We start from the raw sequence: 14,560 nt of genomic DNA on the forward strand, positions 1-14,560 counted from the left end.
TGCTTAATCAATTGATAAAAGGTCTTCGAATCTCATCCTATCTCTAGTATCTGAGCAATAAAATTACGCTACTCGAAGTGCGTCTTTACAACACCTGAGTCCAAAATCTTTCAGAATAAATGTAGGAAAATTTTAGCCAACTATTATTGAATGTTATTGTTATTAGAATGACATTCCTTTATCTAAACGTTATAAGCCAGCTACAAAACTATTTAAAAGAGCACTTTACCAGTTTTATTTTTCTCAGTAGCAATAAGTCTAACATAATTTGTTTATTTACTGTATGTTTACGTTTTCCTCTATACTAGTTTTTCTTTTTACCCTAAAATAAATGTATTTAATTAAAGGGCACCTAATTAGTCTACTATATTTGTCTTTCCACTATCTCTTCACTGCACTCACGTGCAATTTTTAACAATGCTGTGTTCATATCGTCAAGTAGTGAAATAAATAACACAAATACAACACAAATTTTAAAATCAATTGCACGCTAGCGAAATGAAATGTATCTTGCCTTAAACAATGAGTCAGCAAGGTGACCCTCTTGCTGCGATGTCACGAAATCTTTTCTCTTCAGCGTCTGACCACAAAAGCAACTTTTTTCCTGTTTGTAGTGAATTTGCATTTAAAACAAGCAGTTCAATATCTGTAACAATGCCTTTAATTTGAAGCTAATCACAGGTGTCCTAAATAGGTTACTGCTGGGATAGGTTATTTCTTTCTCAAATCAATTTTGATCGTTGCTAATAGTTTTAACGGTATAATGGAGTCGAATTGTACTGAAATGTATTGAAAACTATGAAGTATTTTCCGAGAAAATTTACGCAAATACTCGAATTAAAGTGAAACTCATACAGCGTGACAAATCTAAGTTTTTTCCGCTTTGCTGTGTGTTTGCAACCCAAATAGAATAATTTTACGCACGAGACAATGTCAGATGAATTGGAACAAACTGGAATATCGAAATGTATATTCTCCTCTCGGTTAGCCATACGTTAATTTTGAAAAACGTTTTGAGAACCTGGTTACATCAAGACAATGACCACAGAATTGATGACTTTCTGTCTTCTCAATAGTTGATCGCTTGGCATAGTATTAATCGTATAATGAGAAATCATGCGTTGATAACATTCGTGAATTAAATTAGACTCGGCTGAATAAATAGCACACGTTAAACCCAGTTTTCGAACCGGCAGGCGATCTGATCGAGAGGCGCTCTCCACAATCGCATCTCGTCTTGGACAGGCAAAGAAAATGAAGGTTATCATTGCAACTTTGCTTTTCATCTCGGCAGCTGAAGCAATTCGGAACCTGGTTGGCCTTCCAGAGGAGAGGTCTAGTAGATTGCATCAATTATTGAAAGGTAAATATCACTTTGTTTACTTTCGATAACTCTGGATATTTAACCGAACTGAAGAGATCCGGCGGTCTACAATAATTGTCTTCAACGAAGTTACTTAGTTATTTACATGGTAAGGACTGGCTTCTAGAAATGAGTTTAAGTGTTGATCGTAAAAGATAATACTGATAAAATTGTTATCATTATTTAGCTTTTATTACGGTACTCTAAATTAAGCCCTGAGTTCAATAAAATTTCGACAACAGTCCTTTACAAGGCTCCGTTACCAGTATATTGTTTTGCGCTTTCGTCTGCTTCTATCAAGTGCGTGATAACATGCCAGCATTCCCGTTTTTAAGTTAATTCGGTAAAATTAAATTGAGAAGCGAACATGGATGTTTCGGATCACAACTCAAACTCGCTTAATTAATAACTGAGGTTACATGCAAGCAACTCTAGTACCTGAAGGGTAATATGTAATCGCTCAACCACTTACTGAAAGTGATAAACACGGCCAAAAATATTTATTTTAAGTGATTAAACTTAAGTCAGAAGGCTAAAAATGAGTTCATCAAAAAGTAGTATTCGACGGAATTTTTTTCAGCCTTTAATTGCGCAACTGCAAAGCAAAAACAGTGCTTTTAAGATCTTTTAAGAATTTTCCAGCACTTTTAAAGGTTCAAGTCGGTTTTTTTGTACAAATATCCAACTACGTGCATAAAGAAACAAGAGAAAAAACTTTCCGGTCATATGCACTTCAAGTTATGTATATAGCTGCGATGATTAATCATGTCTTTATATCTTTCTCCGCCATTCAAATATATGGTCTCTCGTCTATTCACTTGAAATGAATGCATATTGTGAAGTATATATGAAATAATTCATATTTGAACTGCGGTAGTAGATGAAAGTGAAGTATGATCATCGCAGTAAATTTTCCAATTTAAGCAACTGGAAAGAAGAAGCCTGCAAAAAAAATCAGGGCTTCAACGGGATTCGAACCCGTGACCTCCGCGATACCGGTGCGATGCTCTACCAACTGAGCTATGAAGCCACACATTGGGAGCGAGGTCAATTAATTGAGTTCATATCTTCCCGTGAGTGAAATGATGTGAAGTATATATGAAATAATTCATATTTGAACTGCGGTAGTAGATGAAAGTGAAGTATGATCATCGCAGTAAATTTTCCAATTTAAGCAACTGGAAAGAAGAAGCCTGCAAAAAAAATCAGGGCTTCAACGGGATTCGAACCCGTGACCTCCGCGATACCGGTGCGATGCTCTACCAACTGAGCTATGAAGCCACACATTGGGAGCGAGGTCAATTAATTGAGTTCATATCTTCCCGTGAGTGAAATGATGTGAAATGAATGTCAAGTATATATGAAATAATTCGATGATCATACTTCACTTTCATCTACTACCGCAGTTCAAATATGAATTATTTCATATATACTTCACATCATTTCACTCACGGGAAGATATGAACTCAATTAATTGACCTCGCTCCCAATGTGTGGCTTCATAGCTCAGTTGGTAGAGCATCGCACCGGTATCGCGGAGGTCACGGGTTCGAATCCCGTTGAAGCCCTGATTTTTTTCAGGCTTCTTCTTTCCAGTTGCTGAAATTGGAAAATTTACTGCGATGATCATACTTCACTTTGAATGCATATTGTCAGTTTTTCCGCAATTCCATCTGGTCCGCACTGGTATGGTCCGAAAAATATATCCAATGATCTTATCTTTGCGGGCTTTAAATACTTCTCATTTCCTCTTCTTCCGAAAGGCAAAATAAGTCGCCGGTTTTGTTTTCCCACATTCAAGAAACTTAACTAACATTGAAAGCAAAATCACTAGTCCCACCATACTGTCAAAGATTTCGATGACGTACTCCGAGGGACTTAAAAAATTTTCCGCAATCGCCGAGTGAATGCTTTGTTTCGCTTCGACAATAGGCAAACAAATGTTTTGAAATTGATTTGTATGCTGGCCGCCACTCAAAACCTCAAGCTAATTGAACTTCTGCATTAACCTCTAAAACATGTTTTCCGCATCTGAATTTAGGCAGGCCAGTTTTAGGAATTTACGATCAATAGTAAAAGAATCATATCTTTCACCAGGAGCCCATTACCCGTAATGGGGTCCTGCTTTCACTCAATTTTTTCACATCGTAAAGTGTACTTTAAGTCCGTGGTATAAAGCTCGATTAATATAATTTCTTTATGTCCGTGACATGAACAAACGTTTTTATAGTTACAAATAGTTCCCATGTTGCCGTGCGTCTGTTCAGTAAGTGATCACAGATGACGTCATAATGTGGTAAGCAAACGAGGCAATTATCCAACGGACCTTGCCTTTATTCAGCTCACTGTCTTCGTTTGGCGTTTTTTTGTTGCTGTTGTTATTTATCACCCTAATTAGGAACTTAGCCCTGATAGGACTGCTTTCTCCCGGGTTTGAAGGAAATTTTGCACATGGCAAATTAAAATAAGGCGACAAACTTGGATTTTTCTGAGCCTCTTGAATAGTTTAAAATTTGTGAAAATTAAAATTTGTAAGAGAAGAGAAGAGGACACGTCAGTGAAGTGGCAGACAATAGAACAGAAACCAGTGATTTACTATTCACTGTATACATCGTTGCCATGGTAGGTAAGATAAAAACAGCCTTTAAAGGGCATGCGTTCCTTTGGGAAATTTGGGTTGGCACGTTGTCGTGGGTGAGAGGAAAAAAACAAATTAACAAATGGAGCGTATACACATGACGTCATGGCAGCCACATTTTGAAAACGAAGAAAAGGCGGCCATGTCTGTGAACCAAATCAATCCTGAGGGAGTTGAACTTTTTTCTTATGTAAACACTTTCTTTTGTTCCAATGAACTTGCATGGCTGCTGGACATGTGAGTGAATACGCTCTATACTGTTTAAGTGCTCAAAAATTTAAAAATCGTCTGTTTCGCACATTTTATTGATTTTTTTTTTGAGCGAGAGATAAATGAGCAACTTCTGAGAGTTTTGGTGTAATATACTGACGTAGAGAACGCGCTGATTGTGTGCCTAAGCTGTTTTTTAGTAATGGCCAGGGCCTCGTTTCTCGAAAGCCCCGGAAACTTTTCGGGCCCGTAACTGAGCCATTTTTAGTTCATCTGTGTCTAAAAACCGAGAAGTGTATACGCCTGAAACTTCTTGTATGAAGAGAACCTCTGTTCATATTAAGAATAGGTGAATAAAACAGTTCTGAAGTCATAAGCTTCGAGATTTTGCCATGGCCTTCCGGGTGCGAAACTTTTCGGGACCTTCGAGAAACGGGCCCTTGGCCCCTTATATATCGGAACTGATTTGCTTCACCATCTAAATGTTGCTTGAAGCTCGCTTTTTACTTTGTCTGCTAATTTGATGTTCGCAGATGGACCAATCGATCCCAAACAACTCACGAATCCATATAACTCAAAGGAAACAACAGCTCGCGTTGCTGCACTTTTTACGAAAGGACCGCTGAATGACCACGGATCGGGCTCAGGGGAACCCGGACCCGGACCCGCAAAGGGACCCGATCCTTTGAAGACACTTGCAGAATCGGTGAGCAATACATATATTCATCATCCTCGGAGACCCAGGGACTGCTAGTCGGGACAATGCGATATTTTCGGGGGAGCGATATTTTCGGGCGGAAGTACACTTGAAGTAAACTATCGCTCGCCCGAAAATATGGCATCATCCCGACTAGCAGTTGCTGGGTCTCCGAGGATGTACGTTTGTTTACGCAGCGATCCATTTGACCAAATTATCGTTTAATTTTGATTTCTTTTCTTTGAATTTTTCTTATAGTTTAAGTTTGTGTAAAGGTTACCGTCGCCTTTACTGGTGTCCTTAGCTCAAAACTGCATTATAAGGGTGCATTGTTTAAAACTCAAAATCCATAAGCTGTATATCAAGGTAAAGCCTACAGATTCTACTATCCGTCGCTTCAATTTTATCTACGCTAATTCTAAGAGAGGGATCCAAACGGAGCTAAACTGGTAACGAAGAACTGATTAAAACCTAACCTGTCAACTTCAACTTCAACTTTACTTTATTTTGCACTTACAGTTTTAAAATTATAATATTAGAATAAAAAAAGAAAAAAGATACATATATAACAATTAAAGGTGACAATGGGCCATAGTTTGTGCATGGAGGCTAATAGAACTGCGAGGTTATCGAGTTAGCCTCCGTCTCGTTTGAGTGAACATCTGAAAAAAAAAAACATGGGAGCAGAAGGACGCATTACTAAAGGAAAGAGCTAGAAGAATTGTGGAAACTTACGTTTGATATTGCTTAGATAGAACATAGTTTTTAACACTTTGTCAGCTGAGAACGAGGCAGTATTTTACTGATAGCTGAGATTTGAGATTTGTAACGTTTACAGATAGCTCACAAACTGGTTAATATAAGACTTAAACTGATAGCTGAGGAATTTCCAAAAATCGATTTGAAAACTAAGATTCCAGCACACCCGTCAAGACACTATGGGAAAAGAACGAACTAAAACTACAAACGACCAGTGCTGCCTCCAACGAATTTATCGGGCATCGAATTTGACCGCACAAACCTACTGCATTACTACTCAAGGAGTTATATTTTAGAAAACCGTGCAAGATAGATATTCCGGAGAAAATGTCGTGTGATTTTAAGTAACTAGTAACCCAAAGGAAGAAAAAAGGGTTACAAAAAATGATAAGCTTGCCTGCGTAGCTGCCTGGTCTCGCGCACGATTGCTTTAATTTGTGTGGGTGGACGCTCTCGCTCGTGTGTTTTGTATGGGCGGATGCTCTCGCTCGTGTGTTTTGTATGGGCGGACGCTCTCGCTCGTGTGTTTTTGTATGGGCGGACGCTCTCGCTCGTGTGTTTTTTATGGGCGGATGCTCTCGCTCGTGTGTTTTGTATGGGCGGACGCTCTCGCTCGTGTGTTTTGTATGGGCGGATGCTCTCGCTCGTGTGTTTTGTATGGGCGGACGCTCTCGCTCGTGTGTTTTGTATGGGCGGACGCTCTCGCTCGTGTGTTTTGTATGGGCGGACGCTCTCGCTCGTGTGTTTTGTATGGGCGGATGCTCTTGCTTGTGTGCTTTGTATGGACGGATGCTTTTGCGCGCGAAATCCTGCCAGCAACGCAGGCATATGACAAGCTGAAAAGCGTTGACTGGTTTTTACAGTAGGAATCAATCTAAACCAATGAAGGAAGGAAAAATGTGGAAAGCGAGCATTTTTAGCTATTACCTGCGTATTACAAAACCGTGTAGAACTGTTAAACTCTGGAACTCATTAGACTCTGCATTTAAGTTGAAACCTTCACTAAAGGACTTCAGACATTCTTTAATATAAGAAAACTGTTAATCTCCAAATTTCTAGAGTCTTAAACACACTAGTGTATCTCTTTCAGTATATTTTTTAAATTATTTTATTTATTTTATTTTATTTTATTTTACCTTTATGGGACGATTAAACTATTTATGTATTTAGATCATTTTTACATCAGTTAACAGTTGATCCCCTAGCAACTGAAAGCTGCCATGAACTCTTTTCCCTTTTATCACAGATACTCCACATAGGATCAGCTTTGAAGGAAGTGAAAGAGGAAAGGGACCAAAAAAGCAAAGGTAAGCTGGCTTAGGATGTACAGTAATATATATTTTTTTTATTTGTGGTTATGGGGAAATGATGAACCGCTCAGCATTGTGTTCGCTGATGGACAGTACTCTTTGTGCGTTGAAATTTTCAGCAAAAGCGTGGGGCTTGTTATATGCTGTGAAATACAAAGATACAGACGAGGTGAAGAAATTGTTGGGAAAACACGTCATTGAACTACACCAGCATTGTGATAGTGTCAAATGGAAATATGCCAATTATGTCCATCAATCAGGTAAGCTTTTTGACAGATTACCGTACTCAAATTCACAATTAGCCAATCAGAAGCCCTTCCTACTGTACGTTCGGATATCCGGCGATATCGGGACACTCACCTGATCGATGTGGCTACGATATCATGGTCACTTGACTGAATTTGAGTACAGTAAATTCCTAATCTTACTTTTTTGGTACTCTTTGGCGGAACACCAGCCTCGCTTGTTCTCGCCATGTGTTTTTTGGCTCGACCAAGAACCACGACTCCACCAAAATCGCCTGATATATCGCCGAAGCGCACTAAAGAGGTAAGATTAGCGATAAACAGTACGACAGCCATTTCAGAACCATACGTAACTATATATATTTATTGATCATTACGGACGAAGGCGAAAGCCTGTAATGTTCCTTTATAATTTACACCATACCAAGATCATAAAATCGCAGTTTATCACTCCTGGGCTGGAACCTTAAAAAAAATAATTATAATAACAAAGGAAAAAAGAAACCTGAGCAGAGGCATTTACATGTGGAATGGGTTGGGGAGTAAGTGCACTAAGCGATACTGGTTGAAATGTAGAGTTCATCGATATGTGTTTTAACCTGACAACTGCATCAATTTATTAACTTCTTCATTTCCCAGTTTTGTATGAATTGCTGAAAGGGAAAGACGACATCTTCGACTTCGCGCAAGATTTGCATGAGGCTTTCAAATACGCCTCAATGTCCAGTGAAGTTGGTAAGAAAGTCAACGTGTACTGATCCTATGCGTAACAGCTTTTGATTCCCTTAAGAGGGTTTGGATCTCGGGGCCGGGGGAATCCCGTATAAAAATGACGGGGGTGTTTATCGGGAGTTTTGAAAAGAACCCCTAAGAGGTGCCAAGATCCTGTATTGTGGGCGTGGCGTGAAAATTGTCTCAGCGCTAAGTGGTACGAGTGAGGAGCGCGCGCGCGTGGGGAACGATGGGAAGGTGTCGAAGATTGGCGAAACAGCTCGAAAATGTGAAAGTCGTTTTTCTAGTTTCCAGATGATGAAGGACCCCTTCCATCATTAGAAGACTTTTTAGTCGACAAAGTCGATGATTTAGAAGTTCCGCGTTTCTCTCCACCCTATGATTCCCTGCGCTTCTCCACACACCATCGCGCCGGCGACTGGGGACGAGGCAGGCCAATCTTTATGATTCCAGACAGGATTGGACAGCATGAAGTCCTGTAACCACTTAGTCATAACTATATATAAAGGATAATTGGAGGGGAAGAAAATCACACAAAGAGGAAGGTTTGTTTCATCATGGCAAAACTCACAGGAAATAAGCCATTTTTAAAGGTTTTGCCGTAGAAGATAGAGGATCCAGTTATAAGGAACAAAATAAATCGCGTCCTCCACCCGAGTTTTGTTTACTTTTACGCATCATGTTGTTGGAAAGAGAGGGACCGTTTGTAAGTCTTGTCCATAAAAAGTGGTTTGTGACTCAGCGCCTTTTTATCAGGTTACTGGGCTGTATATGACGTTATTTGGCTATTATATGACGTTGCTCTTTTCACATTTTTTCTCGTTAGACGTTTTCGAAGCATTTACTTACGTGGTTGAGAAGCATGATCTCAGAGACCATCCTGGAATAAAGGCAATCATTATGATTGGAGGACTGATCGCTGATGCCGCCTGCGATGAAAAATTAGATGGTTTGTACTACATCTCATACTAATTCGTAATTCTCGAGGAAAAATCAGTAGGATCATATAAATTTGTTTGCTTAAAAATTAAAAAGGAGCGAGTCAGACAGCAGTCTATGCTGAAGAGAGGTAACATTAATTTGTTCACATGGGTCTAGACCTACTTCAAAATTCTAGTATATGCAGCAGTCCTTGTTGGTGTCAGATGACATTGCTTACTTCAAAAGTTCTAATATTTACACGCGTTGGTATGTTTGAGGCAGATGATAAGGTCTTGCACTGCATAGCAGAGACTACAATGGCAATAGTTTATCTGCCGCCGGGCGAACGACTAGAAAAACTACAACAAACACAAGAACACTGTCAACAACAACAACAACAACAAGCATTGGCTTAAATACAACGATCACGTATTTTGTGTTTATTTCGTGCTCAGGTTTGTTCAAGATTCTTGGTGAATTAGTGGAATACGTAGATCCACTTGGCGTATATGATCTGAAAGACAGATTCAATCTGGCCATTTACTCAAAGAAAAGCCCGGTTTGCAGACCTGGTAAGTACCACTGTCGATAGACTAATGCAACTTCCTTTTCTCTCTCCCTCCTCCACCCACTTCCTTCCTTCCATCCTTTCGTCGTTTCTTTGTTTCTGTCTTTCTTTCTCCTATAACATCTAGATGAGACTTTGTCCCGCTTCTGGTCACATTTTCACGTACTTTGGTTTGTCAGGTTACGCCCGACACCACCACGCCGAACACGGGCCAAAGATTAGCATCAGAGATAAAGTTCTTGACCTGATCAACAGACCTGACTGCAAAGAAGGTGTGTCTAGTGACTCAATCAAGATTTTAAAACAATTATTCCACGAGCGTGCGTTGGCTATATAAACAGTAGCCTCCATTTGGCGCGAAAATATGCTCGGATATTTGTCCGCGGACATTAATTTGCACCAAGAAGCGAACAGTTTAAACTGTTCGCTTCTTGGTGCAAATTAATGTCCGCGGACAAATATTCTGAGAGCATAGCTCGAGAAAAACTTTGAGCGTAAGTGGAATAACTGTTTCATTAAAATCGCCTCCAAAATATAGAAAATTAGATTACAATAAAAATAAAAACGCCCCAAAGAATCACGCGCGGGCTTACCGTATTTGTAGATCATGGTATAACGGCTCATAACCCATGATGGCTAAACCAATGAAAACTCTCGAATTGCATTCACTAATGATCCAGTTTTTAAAAAATGACGATAGATAGTAAACGAGGAGCGTTGCGCCAAGTTGGGCTATAATCTTTTCATATCCAATAAGAGCGAGTGGCATAGTTGTTTTATATATAGAAAACTTGAATAATATAAAAAAGACACGAAAAATTGTTGATATTGCGTGACATCGGTAAAAAGGGCCCTTTATTAGCAAACAATCAATATGTGAGAGTCAAAACGTTGGATGAGGTTGCCTTCCATATTCGATCGAGCCAGAGCCTCATATCTAAAACGCTGGATCGTACGGTCATGAACATGTAACGCAGGAATAATTTGGAATTCTAATTTTCTTTCAGTAAACTTTATGAGGTACATTGTGGACACAGTCGTGGAGGTGCGTACATCTCTTCATTTGTATAAACCATCTTTTAGCGGTTAAGAAATGTTCCCTGGCAATCTATCCGGGGTGCCGAGAGGTGAGCTAGAGAGCTTGTCTCCCACCAACGTGACCCGGCTTCGATTGATTCCGGCTCGGTGTCATTCAGTAATGGGTTGAGTTTATCTACTTACTTACTGACTTACTAACTACTGACTGACTGACTGACTGACTGACTGATTAATTGATTGATTGAATGATTGAATGATTGATTGATTGATTGATTGATTGGCTTATTGATTGATTGATTGATTGATTGATTGATTGATTGACTGACTGACTGACTGACTGACTGCATGACTAATTTATGTGGCGTGTGGGTTGATGGAGAAAAAATAGAGATATACTAGGAGGGGCTAGGTCGTACAGTTGAGCACTGACCAGCTGGCTATTGAATCGACTAAAATATAGGAATATCTGATGGCATAAAACTGCAGAACTCAAAAGAAACATAGAAAAGTTATAAGGGCGCACGGATGGGCAAAATTGGAGAAGATTGAAAAGGATTACATTCGTGTAACCGGCCTGTCACCTTTCAAATTCAGTCTCAATTTGAATAAGATCCCTTAGTAACGATCGCGAAAATTATCCTTGTTCGTTACGTCAGTTGTCATGATTTTGACTGTGGCTTTGTTAATTTGAAGTGTTGAGTTCGTAACTGATGAAAATAAACACAATTGTTAAAAGAGCTCTGATATAGTCCCTCTAAGTCACTGTTCCTAATTTCATATCAGTAAAGCATTGACAAGCTGGGTATAGAATTTCCTGTAGTTGATATTAAATTCATCCAATTTCTTAGCCAATGATAAACAAATCGATTACTTCTGCGAATAGCTTCAGAATGTACCGCCAATTAACGGTATGCCATTTTTTCAGGGTTGCGAGGTTGCTCGTAAGTTTGCATGGTTGCATGCGATTGCCAAAGGACACGAGAACGGTACGTAACCATAAAATGTTTGGGCCGATACAGGATTTTAGAGAAGGGGGTTTGAGATACGGAACGCCCAGGGCGGTCCCTTATAGGGGTATCCGGGGGCATCCTTCTCCGAAAATCTCTTAAAACTGAGGTCCTCGAAAATGGAATTTCCGGCATCATGAGGCCAAGTCAGTGTGCTGTCTCATTTTCATTTAGGGGTTTCGACCAAACCCTCCGAACACTCCCTCCCCCCCCCCCCCACCCACCCACACACACACACACACACCTTACATCCCTCCCAGCAACTCGTAGTCTTATTGCTTTAATCAGGAAAAACATAAACACAAACTTTAACTTAAGCATTTATATCTGGTACAAACTATGTAATGACAAGGGTAAAAAATGTGATTTTTGGACATGTAGGTTAACAGCAGTGTATTAAGGCAGATTTTTTTATCTTATATATCTTGAGAATCCTCAGTGTGAGGTCAGAAGTTTGTTCCATTTCTTCCTGCGCCTTGCGATTTTTTTTTTCGAAAAATAGTGTTACGATTTTATCTTCCCTTCTTTAGCGGTGATCAAGCACGTGACATATTTCATGCAACATGACCACGAGGAACTGGCATACAGAGTTTTGGGCGAGTATGTGCTTGCTAACGTGAGAGGGGCCTTAACGGTCGGTCTTGCTGTGGAGAAGCATTTTGCACCTGAGTCAAGTGGCTCCAAGCCGACTGCTACAGCACCAGAGTTGACTACTGAAGCAGAAGCAGGGTCCACTACTGAAGCACCCGAAGAATGGACTACTGAGGCACCCGAAGAATCGAGTGGAGAGGCAGGATCGACTACTGAAGCATCAGTAGAAGGGAAAAGAGAACTGCGTCACCAGAATCGACGAGTTGACCAGATGTAACTACTGCAGCACCCTGAAAACAGCCGCATTGGTAAGTTGTGGAAACTGGTATCTTTTTTTTTTTCGTTTATTAAATTAATAGGAAAAAAATTATCGTTTCCTTTTCTTTTCTTTCTCGTTTCTCGTTTTACAGAAGCACTAGTGACACTAGCACTAGTTAACAATTACACTACGAACCCGGGTCGTTCAACGAAGCGTAGCCGAGTTCGGTATCGCTAATAGAAAAACACTACGAACACTCGTTAGCAGCCGCTCAGCTGTGTTCTATTGGAAATCCCCGAATCTGATTGCTTCTCTCTTCACTTTCTATTTAACAATTAGATTATGAGCTGGAGATTTCTATCGCGTGATAGTTGACGAGTGCGCAGCCCGAGTCAACTATCACGCATAGAAATCGAGAGCGAATAATCTAACTGTTTTAGTATAAATCTACACATGTAATAGTCGTTCAAAACTTTACCTAAATCCTCTTCGCTGACACTTAGAAAACGCAAAGAAATGGCCGTCATTTTGTTAACAAGTGCACACTATCTACAACAGAATAGATAGTGAGTAGCGTAGCCAATCAGACAACGGCATTCGTGATAGAACGCTAGTAGATTTATACGTACTTCTAATCTCTGATAAGAAATTATCGGTTTTGCCTCGTTGGAAAACTCATGCTCATGGAAAACTGGGGCTTGTAGTCCAATTGTTATTTAGAACAGCAGCCGAAGGCGATAATTTCTGTAGCTTCTTCGGGTTCTCCCAAATACATTAACGAGTGTTTCTACACTAACTTGAACATTCTTGGAGACCTAGGACCGATGCAGTTATCACTGTTTATTACTGTACTTGGCTAGCTCGTGAGCACGCACTTAATAAGCCTAATTATGCGCTGTGATTGGCCACCGGAGCGGGCATGATAGCGCTAATTTGCCGGATCGAGATTATGCGCTGTGTCCCGCCAAAAGAATTTCCCAGGTCAAGATGCCTGTGTATCGGCCTCTTTCTTTTTTTAATGTGTTTATTGACCTCGACTCCGTCTCGGTCCATAAGCATGCGAACAATTCAGCTGTAGCTGAAGTTTTAGTATAGGTCTGCTAGCGCTCCATAACGAATGCCGTTCTCTTAATGGCTAGCTTTTGTACTGTCTGCAGTAAAGCTCTTATTTCCGGTACGTTATTCTAAAGTTCGTCATTTTCTTTGCCTTGCAGGAGGGAGGAGGACCTCATTGTCAGCACTCCTCGGCTTGGAGGACCTCATTATCAGCACAGAACACTCAAGCATAATGACTTCAAGCATGATCATTTGGTTAAAAAAAAAATTGTCTGGAAGAATAAAAACAGCACTTAAATCCACTGTTGTTGATCCTGTTTTTGAATACACGTACAATAAATCGAATTACAAAAATTTCTCTGTCACGTCGTTTTCTTTACAGGAACATATACCAGTTAATGTGAAGGTGAATTAATCAACATGACACGAGCGTGGGACAAAGAAAATTTCTGAGTCCCCGACAGGAATCGAACCCACGACCTCCCGAATTCCGGGCGGGCGCTCTATCCACTGAGCCACGAGAACTCATGGAGAGCAAGGCCATTTAACTGAGTTCATATATGACAGGTGTCCTGCATACTGCTAAGATCAACACTATCAAAGTCATTGTGAGTAGTGATAAGTTAATATTTGTATTAACTTATCACATACAAGTTAATATTCGCATGTTTACACTCAGTGCAACGAGTCGCAGTGGCCTCATGCTTAGCGCGCTGAACCTTGGATCGAGCGGCCTGGATTCGAGCCCTCTCTCAGGGTCTTTCTTCACCGGGGTGCATAAATGGGCAACGCCGAATTTAATGCTGAGGGGTACCCCTAGAGGCATCCTACCCAGGGAGAAGGGGGAGGGGAAGGGATGAAACAAAAGCTTGGGCATTCGTGGAAAACCTTAACTTTTTCCTGCAAAAGGTTAAAGACAACTTGCTTCCGAGGCGAGATCTTTGATCAACAGAGGAGATTTGGAAGTACGTTTGGAGTAAGGACTAGCTGAGAAGTTACAAAACGGACTTTGTCTCATACAAACTCAGTTTACTTACATAGGTTGATAAAAAAAAGTTCAACACTTCAGTCATAAAATATATTATACAAGTTTCTCTCTTTTTTACAAACATTAATTCATATAGGAAACTTTCAAGTCACAAACAAGACAGTTATATTTTACGAGA

At 40.1% G+C, this 14,560-nt stretch overlaps 1 protein-coding gene and 1 non-coding gene across 3 annotated transcripts; one reads left to right on the forward strand and one right to left on the reverse strand.

The window, feature by feature from the left end:
• The first annotated feature begins 1,040 nt into the window (after positions 1 to 1,040).
• LOC145480674 (uncharacterized) lies at positions 1,041 to 13,691 on the forward strand. Of its 2 annotated transcripts, none has more exons than XM_081458974.1 (12): positions 1,041 to 1,363; positions 4,745 to 4,917; positions 6,914 to 6,974; positions 7,097 to 7,237; positions 7,862 to 7,957; positions 8,781 to 8,903; positions 9,331 to 9,447; positions 9,623 to 9,715; positions 10,451 to 10,488; positions 11,407 to 11,467; positions 12,019 to 12,387; positions 13,553 to 13,691. In XM_081458974.1, the coding sequence occupies exons 1-11, from the start codon at positions 1,255 to 1,257 to the stop codon at positions 12,354 to 12,356; spliced, it is 1,350 nt and encodes a 449-aa protein (XP_081315100.1). In that variant the 5' UTR covers positions 1,041 to 1,254; the 3' UTR covers positions 12,357 to 12,387; positions 13,553 to 13,691. The 2 variants fall into 2 exon arrangements, with proteins under 2 accessions (XP_081315100.1, XP_081315101.1); XM_081458975.1 differs by lacking the exon at positions 1,041 to 1,363 and adding an exon at positions 1,688 to 2,204 and having other exon boundaries at positions 3,020 to 4,917.
• Positions 13,692 to 13,846: 155 nt separating this feature from the next.
• Positions 13,847 to 13,919, reverse strand: Trnas-gga (transfer RNA serine (anticodon GGA)). The gene has a single exon. It is a non-coding gene; the product is annotated as a tRNA-Ser (tRNA).
• Positions 13,920 to 14,560: the final 641 nt, after the last annotated feature.

The sequence above is a fragment of the Orbicella franksi genome, chromosome 3 (assembly GCF_964199315.1).
Source record: "Orbicella franksi chromosome 3, jaOrbFran1.1, whole genome shotgun sequence".
In the NCBI taxonomy this organism is placed as follows: Eukaryota; Metazoa; Cnidaria; class Anthozoa; order Scleractinia; family Merulinidae; genus Orbicella; species Orbicella franksi.